The sequence below is a fragment of the Antrostomus carolinensis genome, unplaced genomic scaffold (assembly GCF_000700745.2).
Source record: "Antrostomus carolinensis isolate BGI_N321 unplaced genomic scaffold, ASM70074v2 scaffold52766, whole genome shotgun sequence".
Taxonomy (NCBI): Eukaryota; Metazoa; Chordata; class Aves; order Caprimulgiformes; family Caprimulgidae; genus Antrostomus; species Antrostomus carolinensis.
In genome coordinates, this window is record NW_010320802.1 from 2,789 (window position 1) to 17,670 (window position 14,882).

At 34.7% G+C, this 14,882-nt stretch overlaps 2 protein-coding genes across 2 annotated transcripts; one reads left to right on the top strand and one right to left on the bottom strand.

Moving 5' to 3' along the window:
• Window positions 1–638: 638 nt before the first annotated feature.
• LOC104518895 (phospholipase A2) lies at window positions 639–6,417 on the top strand (the record flags this gene model as incomplete). Its single annotated transcript, XM_010169686.2, has 3 exons — window positions 639–818; window positions 3,541–3,647; window positions 6,272–6,417. Coding segments are annotated over 3 exons (433 nt in total), but the record flags the coding sequence as incomplete, so codon positions are not given.
• Window positions 6,418–8,321: 1,904 nt separating this feature from the next.
• Window positions 8,322–13,581, bottom strand: BFAR (bifunctional apoptosis regulator). The gene is made up of 7 exons (XM_010169687.1): window positions 13,252–13,581; window positions 12,214–12,415; window positions 11,543–11,712; window positions 10,748–10,892; window positions 10,327–10,497; window positions 9,604–9,806; window positions 8,322–8,743 (listed from the first exon to the last, which is right to left on the bottom strand). Exons 1-7 carry the CDS (start codon window positions 13,515–13,517, stop codon window positions 8,551–8,553), a joined length of 1,350 nt encoding a protein of 449 aa, XP_010167989.1. The 5' UTR covers window positions 13,518–13,581; the 3' UTR covers window positions 8,322–8,550.
• Window positions 13,582–14,882: the final 1,301 nt, after the last annotated feature.

A 14,882-nucleotide genomic window follows, 5' to 3' on the forward strand; every position in this document is an offset into this window, starting at 1 on the left:
TCTAACCATACATTATTTTTGTACGCTTACTTGTACTTATCTCACGTGACCTCTAGAAATCATGAGTATGGTTTTGATTTTTTCATACACATTATAAAGCAATGAAATTAAAAGAAATGCAGTCTGGTTCCCTCCCCTTTTCCTTGCCCACACGTCTGTGTTTGATACAGCTATATTCAAGCTGCATGACAAATACAAAAAGACTAGACACAGAGGGGGGACACTACTCTTTCAGGAATGCATAATCAAACCTATAGGAACACTCTTGTCCATAAAGATAAATATGAAGTCTTTATAAAAACAAATAAAACCACACAGAAGATTTTAAAAACATACCTTAATAATGAAACATTTGGAAATATGCAGAATGTCACTTCACACTCTGACTGCATTCCACAGACTGAAGTCTGCTGTTGTAAACTGCCTTGATGGGAGAAAACCACTGCAGCTATTCAGAATAATATTCAGTATTCTGCTCACTATAGATGGAGTAAAAAGGAACTGGTCAAGGAGTGTGGCCGCAAAGTGTCAGAAAGAAAACTACTATGTTCAAGTACTGACATTAATTATCAAAGTTTAAAAAAAAAAACCCAAAACCTATTTTGTATCTACATGTTCGATTCAATTAAAAAATAAAGTTTTTCATCCACAGTTTATAAAGGCACCTTTGGGGAAGCCCATTTTAGAAATCGAAGAGGAATTCTTGAATTAGCTGGAGCCATTAGATGTACTACAGGACGATCTCCTTTTGCCTACCTACGTTATGGATGCTACTGTGGTCTGGGAGGAAGAGGATGGCCCAAGGACAGAGTAGACTGGTAAGAGTAACTATCTGAGTAATTAAGTGCTGAACAGAAGCAGATGACAGAGTAAAAGGACTAAAATGTGAGTCAGGCATATTGAACATCAGCGAGGGAACCGAGTGTAAACACACCTCAGACTGAAGCATTAAAATTGTGTTACTGTAGATCTACATGAGTCTCACTTGCCCTTAACTCAAACTCTAATTGCACTAATATTGGATTCGCACTACAAATGAGTTTCTTTTCTCTTGCTGTTTGGCCAAGAGCTGAAGAACTAAAGTCTTCTTGGAGAAGCTTTAAAGCTCAAACATTCAAGCTGTCTATAATTCTTTTTTTAATTGCAAATGAAAAATCTGTTTATGCTGCTGCCATCCACCCCATTTTATTAGTATTCAAAATAATACATAGAAAATTATGCAAAATTTAACCTGTTGAAAAGTAACTTTTGAATAAAAGGAATTAGGAATTGTTACAAAAATAATTCTAAAACCAAACCTTTGTATTTAGTACTAAATCTCAGCATATTGACTACCATCATTTTAATTAATAATTGGACATGAAGATGATTTGCTGGTTACAGTTGTCAAATAAAAGTTTTACATTTTCAAGTTTATCATCATAATGATACATTTCCCTGCCATATGTGACATCTCAAGTGCTGACTTATCAGATATATTGTAAATTAAAAGGAAAACAAACATCTGATACTCACTTTTAGGGTAGAGTATATGGGAAGTTCAGATTTGAATTTTTTTTTTGCATAAAGATTCTAGTTGAGATTAGACCTACAACTTTTTAAGTATGTTGGCAAAGATTCTAAGTTTTTGGATGTGTAGTTTTTTAAGACAATTTTGTAGAACATATTAGCTACTCAATGACTGGGAACACATACAAAAAGAAGAGACTATTATTAGTTCTAGTCATCAGTATACCTAAGGATATCAATGGAGGATCTGCACTTTGCCAGTCTTCCGTTGTAGGCCATTTTTTTTTCACTTTGTACAAGTCCCACAAGCAGCAAGAAGCTGCTTCTTCACAAAACATGGTTAGTTATTTGTGATCTGGGTTTTCATAGCTACAGAATTTTAAGAACAAACCAGAAGTGAGTGTACTTACGCTACAGCACTTGAACAGAATCAAGAACTGCACCAATTCAATACAGAGACAAACATTCTTACCAAGTTTGATTTCTTTAGTTGTGAGCTACGTTGTGGGCTGTTTAAGTTCAGAATTATGTAACTGAAAACAAGTGGAAAAAAAAGAAATACTTAATCTGAAGTAAGAGCATCTGTAATGGAATTATTCAAATAATAGTTATTGCAATTTTGCCTGCGACTTATAAACTTTCAAATGGAGACAATCAGATACTGCTTTCACAAGGTAGAATGTAAAATCCTTAAGCATCTATTTTTATTTAAAATGCTTACAAGAGGACTAAAGTAATTCTAAAAATTGTTGTAAACATGCAGGTAGACTGCAATATTGCAAAAGACAATGTATTTCCTGGTTTATTTACCTTAGTACTGCTACAAAGACTCACTAGAAGTCAATTTTTTTTTCTATGCATTAAACTGATGTATTGAGCTACTTCACAGGCTGTTCAATTCTTACATACTGCAAGATTTTTAAATGGAGATTCCTGTGGAATTATAAAGTAATTATTTAATAAGCATAGGAAAAAACAGTAATTGCAAGTGAGAGCTCACAGCATTAACTTTTTCAATTACAGACATAAATTCCTCAGGCAATCTAAACACCATGTGTCTACTGTAATATGATGGTTTTAGGCTACTAGGAGGGAACCAAATGACTGAATGCAAAGAGGTTGCAGATATATCCTGTTCTTCCACCGAGTCAAAAAAAAAAAAAAAAAAAAAGAGTATAGTTAGTTTGCAGCAAAAACTTACAAGCTATCTAATTTCAGATCCTTGTACCTCCCCTACTTCCTATTCTGGGCTTGCAAGGACTACACCAGAAGAGCAGTTCTTTTTTTAAGCATTAAAATATGCCATTAATGCTTACCTGCACTGTTCAAGTTCCACAATGTGACAGAAAGTCTATGAATTCATGGTCCCAATTATGACAAGAACAATTCTGAAATAATTTTGGGCAGTTTTCCAATTTTTCTCATGATTCTGAGCAGTTTTAGTTGTATTAGGGCATTAAGCAGCACCTGTGCCTATTCATTATTCAACATTTCACCTGCTCTCAGCTTTCCTGCCACCAACTAAGGACTTTGCTATAATATGACATTTATGATAGTATGCTACAGCCTAACAAATCTTCTTGTCTCTTCCCTGATAGTAACTGTTACAATAGCATGAATAACTAGCAGAAAAACACATCACTCAATATCTGACAGACTATTCTGGCATTTAATCTTTTTCTCGGAAGGGAGCTGGAGACAGGCACACCCACATAAAACTTAACTGTGTTTAAAACTGAAATGCTTTAAAGATTCCTTTATTTTCATCTATTAAGAAGTTCAACTAGATCAATGTGTATCAGACATTTTCCTCATCACTGATTACATGAAAGAGTAGTAATTTTTTCCAGGCGATCTATTAAACAATTACTCTGTTTTGATTCCTGAGCTGGTAACTGTTTGTACATTCACAATGGTGACTGTTTTATTATTTCACAGCCTGTAGAAACATGCTGATAAAAACCATCTAGATTATGTGACCATAAATCACCACAGTATGAATTAAGACAAGCCCGTTTCTGTTACTCTCAGGTGCTGCTTTAAGCATGACTGCTGCTATGGTAAGGCAGAGCAGGCAGGTTGTCATCCAAAGACAGAAAGTTACCACTGGGAATGTGAAGACCATGCTGCTGTGTGTGGTGAGTGAACAGTTCTAGTTGGGGGTTTTGGTTTGTTTGTTTGGTTTTTTTTTACTTCTACTGCTTGTCTCATTGACTTCACAGAAAGACATTTTCTTAATTAACTGTAAAATTCTTATTTTACTATCCTCCCTTTTGTGACTTTTTTTTGCCAGGGTAAGCTGTGCCTCCAGAAAGCACAGCTTTGCCCACCAACTGAATGCAGTTTCTTCTTCTTAATCCTCACCTACCAACATACACAATCAAACGAAATTCTGACCCATAAGCTTCTATTAGCCTATTAGTGTTCAGAAAACACTACCAAAAAACCCCCCTCTTTTTACTCAGTATTTACATATGTTGAGGAACCCATGTTACACTACACCCTGTAGGTCTCCAACTGGAGAGCAACTACAAACAGGAGGTGAGAAAATTACAACTGTTTAAAATGGAACCTTTTCATATTTAGCAGAAAATATTTCACATAATTTATAAGTTTATAATGGACAAGTTTTTAGCATACTTACCACTAGTCAGTTGCACAGCCCACTGCTAGTGGCTGCAATTTATGAATGAATTCACAATTACAACTTACAATTTCAAATACTGAGGTAATAAAATATTTGATGAGTATGTTTATTTATGGAAGTAACATGTCCAGGAGCCATAAAATGTTAATTTGAAAATATATACATAATTGGTGTACAAGTTGCAACAGATGGCTGACCACATCCTGATAAATTTTGTTTGATTGCTCCAAAATATGAATGTATTATACTTACCATGCTGTAGTACAAAAGACAAGGACAAAGAGATCTCAAAGAAACAAACAGGAAATGTTTAACAGGAAAAAGCAGCATTTCTTTTACATTATTTGTTCACAACTCCCAAAGTTTTAGCAAATATTTTCCAATACACTTTGATACACTTTGAAGACTTTCCGAAACTATAACTTCTCACAAGCCTCCAAAATTTGCAGGGTTTTTTCTTGTTAGGTTTTGGGGTTTTTTTGTTTGAGTTTTTTGGGGGTTTTTTTTTTGGGGGGGGCAGGTTGTTTTTGTTGTTTTGCGTGTTGATTGGAGTTTGTTTTGTTTCTTAAATCAGGTGCTATTTGCACATAATTTTATGTTACTACGTAGAATGCAAATCAGCTTGAGAACTGGTTACTATTTGCACCACAAAAATGCAGACCCTTACCTAACCTTGTTTACAACAATGAGCCTGAGTTTCTGACTACCATAATTTAAAAGCAACACAGTAGGCTGTTCAGAGAAAACACAAAAACCTCTCATTTCATAACTCAATTTAGAATCTGCCTGACCTGAAATCAAATGAAAGTTTTTGACACCATTTCCTTTTCTCCTTTTCATTCAACCTTTACTTTGCTTAAGTGTCGAACTCATGCAGAATCTCTACTTGCTCATTTCCTCCTCTGTTCCAGAAGTACTAAGCATCTTCTCTCTCAACCTATCTACTTAATGTCAAGTTACAGTCCACCTGTATTTGGCTGTAAAGGTTCTGCTGCTGTTCCAGTCCAGAAGCTGACAATATTTTTAAATACTGGCCAAGATAGTAGGCATGTTGTTAAGAAACAAACATGAAACAGTCCCTGGTACACTGTGGGGCAGATTAAGTTTGGAGCAATAACAAGACAAAGAATAGTTCTCAGTTAATGTTTGGGGTTTTTTTATCCTACCATGCTGTTTATGCTATTGGGTAGTTCTTAGGGTAGCTAGTTGCAGAGTCAACATGTATACATGAAGAACACTTCAATTTCATAGCAGAGTTTGAATTCATTCATTAAACTAAACACTTGTTTTGCTCCTAGACAAATCTCAAGCAGAGATTTGGCTAAGCTTTCAAAATGTTAAATACTCAGACAAAATATAATCAAGGATTCTTCAGTTTGCAGACAGTTGCAGAGAGAAAAGCCCCACATTTCTGGGTTGGCACAATAAAACCAAAATATATTGCCATAGCAGAAAACATTCATGCCAAGAAGAAATATTCATGCCAAGAAATCTGTTAAGTTACAACATTACAATTATAAAACAAATATGGCCAGACATGGATTTTATCATACTTAAACACACTTTACCCAACTGCTTACAGAATGCTGTAAAACAAAAGGTGGGCAATTTAAGCTGAACATGAAATATCTTTGCATCCCTTATTTCACATACAGAATTTTAATGCTACATCCTTTAGCAGCTTAATGCGTATGTGAAATGGAAAATTTCCCAAACTCAAGTTTCACTACATCGACAGGGTGGGCAGGGAAGGTCACATATCACTTTCTGAAGAGGTCAGTTATCGGAGTTCCCTTATTAAAGAAGATGAAGAAGAGTATTTAAGTCTTTATCCAATTATTATATTTTCACCTGCCAAGACAGTTCCATTGGTTACCAACTGTCACTAAACCAAACCATGCTTGTATATTCTCTGTTGCTGAGATACCCTAGCACAGAACTCTAAAGAACATGAAAGAATTCTAAGTCTTACTAAAGCTCAGTACAGTTCCTGTTGCACTTAAAACGTAAGAGCCATTTAGCTGGCAAACATGGAACATGAGGTAGCAATTTTTGGTATTCCATTGGCATTTTTATTTACTTCAGACTAACATCAAACTTCCTGTTTTCTTTCAGAATCACTAGAAGACAAATGTCAAAAAATGGCATGTGAATGTGACCGTGAAGCTGCCAAATGTTTTTCTAAAGCTCCCTATCATACAAAATACCTTTTGTGGCCAGACTTTATGTGTGGAGAGATTCAGCCTTTGTGTAGGTATTAGATATACGACATCAGGCTTTATGAAAACTCTGTATGTACTTAAATCTAAAATGACCTATTTTTTTTTGTCACAGTAGTGACAACAAATGATTTTTCCCTTTCTCGATCCTCCTTCCTGCCACCTCAGCTTCTCCACCCTAGAATGGCCAAAATAAACATTTATCCTCTTCTTTACTTTCTACAGTGCACTAAAAGCAAGTTCATTACTTCTATGTAAGCTTTTATCGACTAAATAGGAATTTGAATTTACTAGCTTAAAGAGTAACTGACTTAAAATTAATTATGTTTATATTCAGACTCAGAGATTTTTCAGATTCATAATGTCATTCACTGTAAACTTTTCATCCCCCCTCCACTGGCTATAAGACACAAATCAAAACTTTTCCACTAACATTAACCTTAACATTTGTTAACTTTGAACTGATTGGAAGAAATGCATGAAATGACAATGTCAGAACAAAGAACCCTCTCATCTATATTAAACATTTCTTATAAAGCCTAATCTAGCTTTTGCATCTCATTCACCTTAAGTAGCCCTGCCTGTATTAAAAAATGCCTAATATATTTCTTTTTTTTAGTATTTACTTTTTTAAAAGTTTTCTAAGAAGCTGTTCATTTGCTAAGGCTCAAGCTCCTTACTCTAAGTACACCATGTGTTTCCTGTGGGCACAGGGAGAAGTTCTACCCTTAAAACTTCAGAGCCAGATTTAAAAGTGCAAATGCAAACCATCACCAAGACAGATAGATGAAAAAAGTAGCAGTCACTGGGACCAACTGCCTTTTCCATAAGTGTCTGATCTCGGACAAAATTGCAAAGGTCAGAAGGGTATATACCTCACAAGGATGTAAAGATGGTTTTAGCTAGGGTGAATTCATTGGGTTTTTTAAATCCTCTAGGAAGAGAATTCAGTAACAAATAGCTGAATAATGCACTTTTTCATAACTGCTAATTTTAGCAGTTTAAGAACTTAGAGTGTTTTATGTCTATTTTCACCCACCTCAACCTAATTAAAGATGCAGGGCTACAGAGCAAGTTTGCACAAGTCAAAGCTAATGACAAGTACTTCAATATAAAAAAAAACCAAAACACCACACTTCTTTAGAAAGGATGAAGATTTCAAGTGAGATCTTTAATCTTTAAAAATATTCATTTGAAGTTCATATTAATGATACAAATTAAAAAAAAAAAAAAATCAAAAAACCAACCAAATAACCAATGCAGAATCCAAGTGGACAAAGCTCTTGGGGAAAAAAAAAATATCTACCTTTTGCTTCAGTCAAAAACCATACATTAACAAATGGCAATCTTGTTTACACAAAATAACTTTCCTGTTGATATTCACTCACAGATCTAGATACACGCATCATATTGCAGTAAGATGTAATTACAGTGTCAGGTCACTTTTCCAAAATAATCCTTTTTAAGAGATAGCCCTGAATTTAAAAGTTATCAACAGACTTAAAGAGGAGAGCATTAAAGAAGCTATTGATGAAGTCTACTGGATCTGAATAAAAAAATTTGAATGGAAATCACCACATTTTTCAGAAGACAAGAAAATTCAAGCAGTCTTTGCCTTCAACAGTGAAAATTTTAGAACAAATTCTACTGGGAGACTGTGTATTTGACAGTTACAACCTTACATGTAAAGCAGACTGAAAACACTGAAGTACTTTCAATATCAAGCCTACCCATGAAGAGCTTTCCTTTGGCAAATTTAACTTGAGGATCACATTGCTGGTATGAAATGCTAAGTTAAAAAAATAATAATAATTTAAAAATCACTGTAGCTTTTCAGAAGACACTGATTTTAAGGCAGGCTTGAAAATAAACAGAATGCTTGAGACAGAATAGAGAAATTTGATTTGATCAGAAATAGGGTGACAGGACTGTATAAGTCTTACATGGCTAAATCAGGAATGTAATTTTTTCTAATAGGAAATTCCCTTGGGATAATAAAACCCATCCTCAGATTTGGAATCAGCTGGTTTAAGAGTAACTTACCTTAAGGCTTTTTTGTATACTTAAGTTAACATAATCCACCACTTTCATTGCCACATATATAAAGATGAAAAGCAAAGCTTATTTCAAATGTCCATTTTTAGAAGCCAAACAGCTCAAAAGTTCCAATGCCAGTCACTGCACTTGTGTCTCCAGACGCCTTATTTCTTTAACCACTAGATCAATGTTTATAATTGGGTTAAAGTACAAGGCCCAGTAAAACAAACAATTGCAGACAAACTGAGGAATAAAAGGCCAAAAAATGGCAACAAAAAGACCCTGGGTTGAGACTTTCCAGAAATGTCTCCACATTCTATGAGGAACAGTCCTGTGAAAAAGGAAAGGGAGAGGCTTAGAGGAACCTTCCATTTTGTTTTTACCCATTCTAAGAAAAGCTAATACGTGCTGCAGCCTTAAATTATTTAGCCCTTACTCAGATACCTGTAAAACATCATTTTGTACTCCAGAAAAGCTTTCTTAAAATACAGTAATACTAGCTTTTATATGAGGAAGCATGAAGTCAATTTATTCAGACCACAAAGCAAAGCAAGTCGAAGTGGTGAAATTCCAGATTTGTCAGTTTCCACGTGCCCTGTTCTCTTTTGAACACGTTCTGCCCCCTAGCGGCTGGCAGGGAAAGTGAAACCCCAGTATACACCAGAACAATAATCACTGCGATTAGGAAGTAATATTCATATACTTGCATTAAGGCTAAAGCAGTAACTGAAAACAGGAATTTTGGTCACCTATCAGAAATAATATCAGTGTAATTAAATTACTTATGATCCTGAGGGCTCATCCTTTAGTAACTATGTTATAAGCCTATCGTGACAAAATTCTTAGAAATTTAGTTCTCAGCTGACAGCTAATACCAGTTACCATAAAAGGCAATTCTCAAAGGAAGAGTTAATATTTACCCAATGGTTAAGAACATGCTTACTACCATTGCTGCATTTGCTACATCTGATCAATAAAACCAATAAACCCTTTAAAGTATTCACAGAAATAAAGATATTCAAGATAAGTACTAGTATACGTGTGGATTCAGATTCATATGTTCTTATTAACCTCAGAGTTGTGGTTACACACTGTCATTTCAGTGAGCAACTGTGACATTGTAAGACTGTTATTTTCTATTTATAATGCCATGTACTTCCCACCCTCTTCAACAAGTTCAGTAAGACTTACTTCAATTCTCTTCTTGACCAGAGCCTCCAAAAGGAGAATAATTCCAGAACAGAAAGCAACATGGCATTTACAATTATAAATCTTGATGTCCAGTAGTGCATGTCCAGCCAATCCCAAGCAAATTCAGCTATCAACTGGTATGGCAAAAATAAATACTTTAAAATGAATTCTCTCCATTGTTTCCAAGTAGGATCTTTAAGGTCCTGTAAATTAGGATAAAAAGACTGTTTATCAATTTCATTAAACAAATACAATACTGGCTTATTTCCACTATACCTTTGTTGAAAAATTGTTTTTTCATGCATCAAAAGCGGTAATTTATCTTTACTATAGCTTCTAGTAGATAATAATATAACCCAGTAATTTCCATTACATGAGAATAAAACATCACAGACAGACAGGCCTTATAATGCCATTTTTTAAAATATAAGTATTTTGAGTGAGCAGCCTTTCTATAGTCATGTGAGCTTAAATAAATAAATAAATAAATATGAGTTCCACAGATATAAATTCTTAAAAGCCTTAAATCAATCTTATTTAAGGTTGTGGTCACAACACTGGTGATCACATACAATAAAATCAAGGAACCATACTTTGTAGGCCTTTATTTAAACAAGTTATAAAGATATGAAATAGTGAATAATTACATCGTGTTTTTATGCTGCTAGTTTTAAAAAGCTTATAACTAAAGCAAGTAGCATATTTAATGTTTTGGACACTTACTAGTAGTTTTGTGACAATATCTTCATACTTGTCTTCTTGTGTAGGGCAAATTGTGTGGATGAAAGGTAGGAAAGCTTCTGCATAATCAAACAAATATAGGTATAACATACTGAGTCTTGGAGAACTCTTCAGTGCATACAGAAGAAAGAGTGATTTTCCTGGATTTACTGCCTGAAAAACATCAAATTATCAAGTTTCAAACAATGAAAAAATAAAATGAAAAGGACATGCCAGTTCTTAGATTTTTCTGACAATCATTTTTCAAAGGATCATTTTTCAAATAGAACAATTCATTAAACTAAGCAGTTTTTACAAGGGTAATTTGACTACCTTAACACTCCTCCTGGCTTTAAAATAATCTTCTTTTAAAGATATTCTTTTAAAAATACTTTATACATGACAGACTTCATATAAAATTTACCTTATATTCCCAAAGGTTCTGTGGTGGTTTAACACCTAAAGTTTTCACACATTCCAGTTCCGCCATAATAGCTTTTCTATGGTTACTGTTCTCTATACTGTAAGGCTCTTTTGTGAAATCCTCCTCTGTCAGTGTTAGGAGGAGTCTACAAAAGCAGAAGAATTCAGAAGGTAAACAGTGCCTCTTCTCCAAAAAGATATGACTAACAAATTAGCAATTACATACTGAAACAATAAGCTACTGATAGAAGGTATCACCTTTTGGATTACATTCCATATCAAGTGTTCTCAATCAACTGCGTCTCAGAGCCTGGGTTTTAAATATCCTTCAAGTTTTCTCTTGCCTGCTTTCAGCATGCAAATTTATCAGCTTGTTGGCTATTATTGAACACAGTTCTTCAGTACTTCACAGATCTAGTCTGGTCTCCTGAAATCAAACCTAGAGCTCTTGGGTGGAATGCAACAATGCATATAGGATATGCATATTTTCACAAGAAAGAAAAGGTGGGAGGGGTGGATAATACATTAGTAGAATTTTACTTTTAGTATCATTTCAGTCTGCATTGTCAGCATTTAAAAAAGGTTTTAGAAAATTTTCACTTAGCTTGCTTAGTATCTACTACTAAAGTTTTCAACTACAAGTGTTAAAACTTCCCCTGAATTTTATTCTGATACATCAACAGAATATTCCCACAATCTATGGAACAAAGTACAGTCATTTCACAATATACCGCCCATGAAAGCTACCCAGTAGTCCGATCAAATGACAGCTGTTCTTGACAATTAAGCCTCTCACCTTCCATTCACTTTTTCCAGCAAAAATCCTTCTTTATAATGTGAAGCCCATGGTCCCAGCTGCTCTAGCCAAAGGATCACTTCCTCGGCAGTCCATTTAGCAACAGGCTTGTGGACAAGATGATCTTCTTCAAATTCTCTGCTACTCCAGTGATACCCAAGTAGAACTACCTATAAGTAGATTAAAAAAAACCAAAATGGGGTGGGGTGGGAAAAAAGAGATAGTTTACCTGCAAAGCAAATATATTAAAGATACAAATAAACACCTATTAACGGGCTTGACCTGTAGAATCTTCCATTTTATAGACCCTAGAATATTCAGGTTATAATATATATAACATTTTTATATACATTTTTAGTATTTTTATAATTATATATTCTGTATCTATTATATAGATAGTATCTAGTATATAAAATCTATATATTAAATATAAATTATACACATTATATGTATTTTTTCAGGTATCTTGAAGTTTTACCCAATTTATCTAACTTCTGTTTGCTGTATATTGTAATTGTAGTTCCTGACAGACAACTCTGAACACTACCTTATTTACTCCACACAGATAGTCTTTTCTGTGCTGATGATCCTTTTCATGTGCATGTAATTTAGTCATATTTGATTGCATGCTTAGTGAAGTGAATATGGCAAATCAACCAGATCAAACTTACTGCTACACAAGTTAAAGCTGTCAGAACGCCCGAGAAAAACCCTCCTCCTCGAGGATTAATTCTTCCTGTGTTCGGAACTGTAGGGATCTGGTCAGTCCCATATTTTTGAAAGGTTGCTAAGCTGCGTGCTACATCACTGTTTTGTTGAATATCTTCTTTTCTTTGTTCAACGACATCAGAAAATAGCTTTTCAATAACATCCCTAATGGGAAAAATATTTGTCATTGTACTATAACCACTGAGGCTTAACGTTCAGAAAATGAACTAATTTTGGGATTTTTGTTTTCCAGTCTCTACTAAAGACTATCATCTTTGAAAGCAAGAAAACATTAGTTATTAATACTTAGTAAAGTTAAACCAATTACTTTCAAACAACATTTTCCTTAGCTTCTAAAGACAGAGGAAATTAAAATATCACATTAAAAAAAAAAAAGTCCTTCTTATATAAAACTAGAATTGTGTATGCTCTTGGCAAGCCTTTATTATTAAAAAATGTTAAGCAAAAGATAACATAAAAGCCTACCATCAATCCTACCAACTATTTATTAAAATATTATTAACCTAAGATAAAGTATTATTAACACAATAACTTGTAAGTAATTCAAGACATCAAATTGATATTTCTAGCTTTGTTCTGTAATAACACATTTCTTCCTATAAATAATTCCTATTACAGAAATAATTACACAATTATCAAAGATCATTTTAACTTAGAATTATTAGGAAACAACCAGCTGTACTAAAAGATGCAAGTGTCTCAATACTAAAAAAGGATCCCTCCTCTCCATCCCCCAAAAAATTCAAAGGGAAAAAAAAAACCAAACCAAAACAAAGCCAACCAACCCACTCCTCCGTTCCATGCAGAAAAATGTGCTTGAACAGCTCAGTACAAGTGCAGAACATGAAAGACTTTAGGATTTAAATATCCTTGCAACATTTCAGATTACCAATAAACTATGAAAATCTGCAGTAAACTCAAGAAACTGGACAACTAATTTTGGTGGTTTTAGAAACCCAAAAATGGCAAGTTACACTCACCTGAGGAGGATGTTGACTTTGGGGAATCCTTCCCATTTTTCTCTGCATTCGGGGCATTCATTCTTCTTGGATGACACCCACCACAAGGCCAGGCAATGTCTACAGAAACTATGCCCACAGTTCAGGGTGGTGGGATTGACCAGAATGTCATAACAGCAGTGGCAAAGGAACTCACTAACTGATATCTGCCGACCAATCTCAGGAGTAGCACGTGTTTCAACTTTTGCCCTCTCTGTTTCACTTTGTAAAGTCTCATCTTCTTCCATTTTCTTTTATGCCTTATGCAAACAGAAAGCTCCTTAGATCTTCAAACCAGGTAAGACATTGTTTCTGCAAAGCAACAAGATAAACTTCACTAAGAAAAAAGTTACTATAGAAGTTTAGAATTCCAAGCAGTATAATTTAGCATCGTAATTCTTTTGTTGCTCTGATGGTTTTAAACTTCTTAACTTAGTTCTCCCCAAAATGAATGCGATCATCTACATTTTCAACAACATATTCATTGCAAACTACAATCAAAACCAGATTCTAGATGTAAACAGCTGGGCTCAATCTCCTGTATTTTCCTGTGTTACGTAACACATGAAAGTGAAACAAAAAACTTACTTTGGATTTGGATTATTTTTGACAGTATCTTTAATCAAGGTTTTAGTAAAAGACACCAATCAAAAGAAATAGAATTAGAAATACCATCAGAGAAAACAAAAATAAATCACCAGGATAACGTAATGATCTAATTTACTCCACCGCTATTCTTTCTAAGCATATGGAATAAAACATTACTGACAAAGTTCAATGCAACACATTGCTGGGCAATGTTAAAAAAAAAACCTAAAAAATAAATCAATTGCCTAAGTCGTGCACTTCAGAATCATACGGGATTGATCTACTTGCCATCTCAGGGAATGACTGAACACCGTATTAACTTTACTAGTAATTACTCTTTCCTAGTATTTCAGGACATGCACAAATTAGAAGAGTTTAAGATTGCATCTACCTTACTAAAAATATAAACCTATTTGCTTGGTGTTCCTACTATATTCTCTCAGATAGCTGTATCTAGTTTCTTAAGAAAAACACTGATCCAGATAACTTACTTATCAGTCATGATATTTTAGAAGCGACCAAAAACTATACAATTATCTCCTCAGGCAGTACCAAACCAAAATATACTTACGCTCTCCACCATGTGGCTCCTGCTTACTACTGTTACCATCCTTCCATCCAGATCAAGTACAAAGAGGTAAGCATGAAAGTTGTTAAAGAACAAAAATTTAAAAAGCAGTACAGAAATACAAACCAAGGGTGCAATTAGGATCCTCAGACTGCTAACAAACATGTATTTTCCCAGCAAAGCAAACACTATCAGCTTTCTAAGGGACAAACGCGAAACATCACTTACAAGAGGCGAAACAAAACCAGGGTTTTACGCCTAAGAGCATTCTTCTAGTTTTCCTGGGGGAGAGAGGTAACAGGGTTTCTGTGGGTGCAAAAATATGTCACGGCTCAGTCCCTGCACCAATTAAGAGAAGGGTCACAAGCAGAAAGCTTACGAGCTCCTCTTCTGCCTCCTCCTTCCAGCTTCCGCCTGCTTCCTCCCCTCCGCGCTGCCACCACCACCGCGGCGCCGA

Coding starts and splice junctions, on each gene's coding strand:
- BFAR (XM_010169687.1), bottom strand. CDS start 13,517: ATGGAAGAAGATGAGACTTTACAAAGTGAAACAGAGAGGGCAAAAGTT. Junction 12,416..13,251: donor AAAGTCAACATCCTCCTCAG/GTGAGTGTAACT, acceptor TTTTCCCATTAG/GGATGTTATTGAAAAGCTAT. Junction 11,713..12,213: donor CAGCTTTAACTTGTGTAGCA/GTAAGTTTGATC, acceptor ATCTACTTATAG/GTAGTTCTACTTGGGTATCA.